This window comes from Salmo salar, chromosome 25 (genome assembly GCF_965601325.2).
Source record: "Salmo salar chromosome 25, fSalSal1, whole genome shotgun sequence".
NCBI lineage: Eukaryota > Metazoa > Chordata > Actinopteri > Salmoniformes > Salmonidae > Salmo > Salmo salar.
Window position 1 is genome coordinate 27,152,797 of NC_138315.1, and position 7,382 is coordinate 27,160,178.

General features: G+C 39.1%; 1 protein-coding gene across 1 annotated transcript; it reads right to left on the reverse strand.

Annotated features, from left to right (window-relative positions):
- Positions 1-5,248: 5,248 nt before the first annotated feature.
- LOC106586402 (uncharacterized) lies at positions 5,249-6,593 on the reverse strand. Its single transcript, XM_014173637.3, has one exon. The coding sequence runs from the start codon at positions 6,521-6,523 to the stop codon at positions 5,570-5,572; it is 954 nt and encodes a 317-aa protein (XP_014029112.2). The 5' UTR covers positions 6,524-6,593; the 3' UTR covers positions 5,249-5,569.
- Positions 6,594-7,382: the final 789 nt, after the last annotated feature.

A 7,382-nucleotide genomic window follows, 5' to 3' on the forward strand; every position in this document is an offset into this window, starting at 1 on the left:
CCGCAGCTGCTCTGTGTTTGATGTTGAGGAGCTGCCTGAGTGGGTGAGGGTTGGGGGCGTGGATTCATCCGTGGGGGCAAGTCTATGCAAATATCATGCCATCCAGGACCAATAATATTAAGTCGCAGGAGATCCTTGGAACTGTTTTTACTTTCTAGTTTTATCCAATGATTGTATCACCATTTCGGTTCAAATTCTCGATTCTTTCATGTACAAGCCCTGTGGTTCCCAAACTGTGGGTCGGGACTCACTTGTAGGTCGCGGGCAATGGTGTAGTCTTTCAGTGTAACTTAAATGACTAAAACCATATATAAAGTATGTTGAAATAAAATGGGATCTAAATATGTTTTTTATAACAGCCTATAATAACTTGAGAACTTACAATCAACAAAAGAAAAGCTAGAAAATCATACCCACATTGATTTTGTTATGTTTGAGTATAAGAACACAGTATTAGTCATGTCAAAATGCATAGAAATGCACAGTACTAGTCAAAAGATTGGACACACCAAGTAATTCAGGGGTTTTTCATTAGATTTACTATTTTCTACATTGTAGAATAATAGTTAAGACATCAAAACTATGAAATAACACATCGAATCATGTAGTAACCTTCTTCTGTATACCACCCCTACCTTGTCACAACACAACTGATTGGCTCAAACGCATTAAGAAGGAAAGAAATTCCACAAATTTACTTTTAATTGTTGAATGATTGTATGAAGTTATGTCCTAGACAGTGATATGATGACATTTGAGATTGAAGGAATTGCTGATGTTAATTAAAAGAAATACCTGTTCAGTTGCCTTTTGGATTATCCCAGTGTTAGAGGTTGGGTTTTTAACTTTTTCAGGTTGCACATTTGAGGTAGAAGTGACATGTTGTCCCAGTACAGGGCTCTCTTTAACTCAGCTGTGTGAGGAAGTAATTTGTTATTTTGAAAGTCAAGTATAAATCTATGTCTGTTTGTTAATGTTTTGTAGGTCTATATATTTTGGATCCATCTTTATTCCTTCTACGCACCACTTAAATAAATACCACCATTTTGCACCTGACTCATGCTGATGCTTCCCACCCTGCGGACATAGACTGTAGGGTCCACTATTTTACATGTTCATAGATTTTAAAAATGATGTAAGTGATTTGTGCTGTTTAACTCAGAAGCAAATAGACCAACTGTATAGTTCTCCATGTCTACCACAACTCAGGATATGACTCAGATGCAGACACAGGAGGCGGATAGTACAGTTCTCAGATTATTTATGGTTAACACGGGGCAGGCAAAGGGCAGGTCGAGGACTGGCAGGCGTTCGTGATCAGGCCAGTCAGGCAGGTACAGGATGGCAGGCAGGCTCGGGGTCAGGGCAGGCAGAGGTTCATAATTAGGTCAGAGTCAGGCAGGTACAGGATGGCAGGCAGAATAGTCAGAACCGGGAAAACTAGGAAACAGGACTTGAGCAACAGGACTTGAGCAACAGGACTTGAGCAACAGGACTTGAGCAACAGGACGCCAGGAAAGCATGCTGGTAAGACCTGAGCAGACAAGACAAACTGCCAACAGACAAACAGAGAACACAGGTATAAATACACAGTTGATAATGGGGAAGATGGCCGACACCTGGAGGTGTCGCCCAGGGTGGAGACAAGCACAAAAACAGCTGAAACAGATCAGGCTGTGACAATGTCACTAAGATCCATTGGTTGTCTGAAGTCTCCATCAGCCCAAAAGGAAAATACAGGCAACATAACCTACTCTGTTCTATATTATTTATTTATTGAGCACACAAAGCAAAGTCACACTGTTTTTGTTACAAATGAACCAAAAGCACAATTTCCCACATTTAAAGTCACACACTTTTTTAAGTTCAAATTAATAATGTTTGCAATTTGACTTTTGGTTTCAAAAGCAGCTCAAACATAGAACAATGTAAGAATGAACTCCATAGTCACTGAATTATACCATGCATTATAGGGAAATAATGCACGCTCTGGATCTGCAATGCCCTTCTAGCCTATCAGAATTGAGTATTCAACAATGCCATGATATAATTAAGCAATAAGGCTCGAGGGGGTGTCGTATATGGCCAATATACCATGGCTAAGGGCTGTTCTTAAGCACGACGCAACGGTAGAGTGCGTGGATACAACCCTTAGCCATGGTAAATTGGCCATTTACCACAAACCCCTGAGGTGCCTTATTGCTATTATTAACTATTATAAATAGATTTATTTATTTTATAGAATGACTCATTTGTAAAAGAGAAAGGATGGTTATCACATTAAAACCTACTTAATGGACCAGTTTCACAGACCCAGATTAAATAAATGGGCCAATCCACGCCAGGAATGCCCAAAAATGTTTTGGGTATCTCAGATTGTTCAGGCATTTCTCACATAGAAATCTAATTCGGGGGAAGGGTGTTTGATATGCTTTTCAACATTTGTATCAGAAACCATTTTTTTTTTTTATCATGATGAAAGTGGCTATATTAGGTCCTTTTTAGACCGATACATGCCTCTTGTGAGACGCTATCATCCATGAACCACATATGATACAGACATTTTGATTTAGCTTAATTTTTTACATATTGTTTGGAACAATATACTCGTCAAACATGTGACATTTCCAGAGTGGGTGCTCTGCTACCTTTGACATTATGAGCCATTTTATAGATAGAAATGTACATTGTGTAATAACCTATAATCACATTCTGCAAATCACCAGCAGAGGGAGTTCCCTCTGATTCCATTATCCCATTCACTGTATTGGTGGTGCTCAGAAAATAGATCATAACTTAAAAAGTATTATAGCACCCACTTTGTAAATTGGATGTACTGGTAGAGTATACTGTTACAAACAATGTCTTAAAATTAACAAACTAAATACATGTATGTGAAAAACTGTATTTCAGAACCTAGTGATGCTCGATATTTTAGAGCACATTATAAGCTGTATAATGACATCAAGATGGTGTCTGTGTCCTGTACGGTTCAGTAATCATAGGGTCTCACAGGAGACATGTATTGGTCCAAAAAAGGCATGAAATGGCCACTTTCATAATGATTTTCTCAAAAATGGTTAGCCATACAAATGCATATAAAATATCCTTCCTCCCAATTAAGTTTCTATGTGAGAATTGGAGAAACAAAATAAGAACTAAACATTTAATTTCACAGACATACAAAATCACAGATTTAACCCTTAGCCTATGTCTTACAACTACAATTGTTTCATCCTCTATCCACACAACTTCAATGACCTTACAGCTTGTTGGGCTTTGAGCCAAATATCAGCTGCCCTCTGTCTGAAAACAGACTGACCAATACCCAGGTTTACAGTGGTGACAAGCATGTAGAGAGAGACGACCGTGTGGAAAATATTCAAATTATTGTCAAAGTCTTCAATTTGACATTTCGGAGCTGATGAAATCAGCGACGATCTACAGAGCACAAAGGAAGTATAGAATTCCCTGCAGGATTCCAGTGATGGTGACCCTCATCTGACTGTGCAGGCGGAGAGAGGAGAAGGTGCTGCCGCTCTCTTTCATGACAAAGACATGCCTCCTTTGTGTAATAAAATAAAATAAAAAAGTATTCATCACATGATTCCTAAACAAGAGGTGTACTTACGGGTCCTTCCCAACAATGCAAAGAGAAAGAAAACTGAGAAATAATAGAAAAGTTAAACATAACTATTTAGCAGTCATATGGCTTGGCGGTAGATGATGATGGCCCCAGAAGATGATTATTTTGATGTTCCTCTTCACCCAGATGAAGCGCGGTAGCTGGGCTGGGACAATCTGGGTGTAGTAGAACAAACCTGCCAAACAGAGGTTGAAATGTGTAAGGTCTGTCGTCAGGAATGGACCAAGGCGCCGCTGGAATGTGGATACTCATATTTTTTATAAACTCAATTAAAGCATCCACAGGAAAAACCAATAAACACGACAGCAACAGTTTTGCAGGCTAACAAACGCAGTGCAAAAACAACTACCCAAAACCCCAAGGAAAAACACACACTACTATATAGGACTCCCAATCAAAGGCAACTCAACACACCTGCCTTCAATTGGGAGTCCAACATCCAACTCACACATAACACAAAATCTCTGCCATGTCCTGACCAAAACTAATACAATTGCTCCCTCTGCTGATCAGGATGTGACAAAATGCTGGTGGATAAAGTGTACCCCACTATCAGAGAAGCAGCAAAGCAGAGCTCCAACTGTTCAGTGAAGAGGAATCAACACAAACATTTCACTGCAATAAGAGAGACCACGTAAACACTGGTGCAGCAAACCAAGAATCCCAGGAGTATCTTTATAGGATGTTTCAGTCTCTCTCTGCCTCACGGTGGACAGAACAGACAGAAAGCAAAAAACATGTTGGCCAATATGTTGAGAATATTGACTATGGCAAAGGCCAAGATATCCATCTTGATTTAGACAATCTGCATGGAATATGTTCGCAGTGATATCTTCTCTCTCAGCTTCTAGGTGCTCAAATGCTGAACACGTCACCAGTGCCAGGGATTTCAGGGGTGTCTCACTCGGGCAACAAAAGAACAAAGTAAATGTAGCATAAACTATTTACATTGTAACTTTTTATTGGGGCCTGCTGGACTACAACAACAATTCTGAAGGGATCTTGTCCAACTCACAGATTCACTGTTTGAGGTATAGCTATTATGGAGGCACGGTGTATCGTCCTTCATATCGTTATCAGACGATAATGGCTTAAAAATATAATATCATTACTGAATCACCTGGAATGAGTTATCCACCTTTTTAATGTTTATCTGCAAAACTGGTAGATGCCCAACTGAAGGAGTTTATGATGGAAAAACACAAATTAAGTACTGTGTAGCACATGCTGGGATATGGAAAACACCTTAAAATGTACCATAACCTGGTTTGCAACTCAGATAAAGATGGAAAACACAGGGCCATGTCAACAAGTAAACCAAAATGAAATTAAAAATTAATTAACATACTATATTACTCATTTGTAAAATTGAAAATAGGTTATCACATTATAGCTACATTATGGGCCAGATTAAATAAAGTGAACTAACTACCACTTTAAAATATTCATCTCTAACGGACAGCAACGAGTAGCTGATGCAATTTTACATGGTTTTAGTTATAGGGTTTCTGATATTACTTTAATGTCAATCAACTGTATTTCATATTTGCTGTTGTAGTCTCAGTACCATTCATCTCAGACACCCAGAACTAAAATCTTGCGTAATTGCGTCAGATGCTCAATTAAATTCTGGGGCAGACAGGTTAGAAAATTTACTAACGAGACTAGCAAAGTCTCCAGCTCTCTAAAACAAAACTCTCAACCAGTTTCAGGCAAGTCTGCGGCCAAATGTCCCTTTCCCTTTAGAAATTAGAAAGACGCAAGCACCTGTAAAATCATGATTTGTTCAAATCATCAGTGACGAAAAATCTGCACACCTGAATAAAGTTCCTTGTTAGTCGTTCCTTGTCTGTCGACAGATGCTACTACCATTTATGTTACTTGTATATGTCCAAGAGAGATTACAGTACCACAGTGACAGTATCATCCACACAACTTCAATGACCTTGCAGCCTGTTGAGCTTTGAGCCAAATATCAGCTGCCCTCTCTCTGAAAACAGACTGACCGATACCAAGGTTAACAGTGGTGCCAAACATGTAGAGAGAGATGACAGTGTAGTAAGTATTATAGTCGAATTTTATAGAGGAGGGGTAAATGTTGATGAAGATATCTGTCAAGATCCACAGAGCACAAAGGAAGTAGAGAATTCCCTGCAGGATTCCAGTGATGGTGACCCTCATCTGACTGTGCAGGCGGAGAGAGAAGAAGGTGCTGCCGGTCTCTTTCATTCTCTTCATGTGTCTATGCAGGTAGCACACTGTGGCACAGCTCGACCCCACCATCACACACAGACAAAAAAACATGTAGAAAACTTTGGAATAGAAACACACCTTGACAGTGTAAAACAGTCCATCTGTAGAGTCAGAAACAGTGTCGTTTGTTGATGTGTAAGTGATGTTATCGTTTCCTTCGGTAATGGTGACATAATAAATGTCTGATGCCAAGTCAAACAGAAATAAAGCTCTGTCGACAAACAGGCCCCAGTAAATGATGATTTTGATGTTCCTCTTCACCCAGATGAAGAGAGCTCGCTGGGCTGGGACGATCTGGGTGTAGTAGAAGAAATTCAGCCAAACAGAGGTTGACATGCTGGTAAATGCAGCAAACGCTACAAAAGCATCAACATACGTGGACTCTTTGCTTTCAGAGAGTAGCCACAAGCATTCCGACGTGATAAGAGAGACCAGGAAAATTGTGGTGCAGCAAACCAAGAATCCCAGGAGTAACTTCACAGGCTGTTTGAGTCCGTCTCTGCCTCGCGGTGGACAGAAGAGGCAGAAAGCAAAAAACAAGTTTGCCAATATGTTGAAAACAGCCAGAAGCCCGTTGACTACGGTATAAGACAATTCATCCATCGCGATATAGGTTAACGACATTTCTGAAAATCAAGATGTTTATTGTATGTTTACAGGGAGTTATTCTGGGTGCTCAAGTGATAGAAAAGAAACCCTGTCAATATCTGAGGGTATGAGGCACCGACGATGAAAACTAATTCAAATACAACATATTTACATGGTAAATATGTAAAATGGGTCAGCAACAGAAAACAAAAATGACTATATGAATGTAGCACTGTATAAGCTTCCTCAATGGTTAGAAAATAGCTAATTTGCATTTATTGTGGTACAGATGTGTCTTTATGATATAGAGCTGTGGACAGGAATATTCTATGTGTAGTATGAAGAAATCATCCACATGGAAGATGAAAGTAGATAAATCAAATTGCGTTTGTCACATGCGCCGAACACAACATCTGTAGACCTTACAGTGAAATGCTTACTTACATTAACCAACAATGCAGTTTAAAAAAAATAAAAAAATTGGGGGGGTAGATCAGCTTTAATATTGCGGTTAGATTGTTGCTTAAATCAATGTAATTGTCTGCATAATTTCCAATCCCCCATATATTTTTTGGGTAAAAAGATCTACTATATACATACAGTGCCTTGCATGAGTATTCATCCCCCTTGGCGTTTTTCCTATTTTGTTGCATTACCACCTGTAATTTAAATTGATTTTTTAGGGGGTATTTCATGTAATGGGAAAAAAATGACTTGTTTCATTTAATTATTTTTTTTAATGGAAAAAAGTGGTGCCTGCATATGTATTCACCCCCTTTGCTTTGAAGCCCCTAAGTAAGATCTGGTGCAACCAATTACCTTACGAAGTCACATAATTCATTAAATAAAGTCCACCTGTGTGCAATCTAAGTGTCACATTATCTGTCACATGATC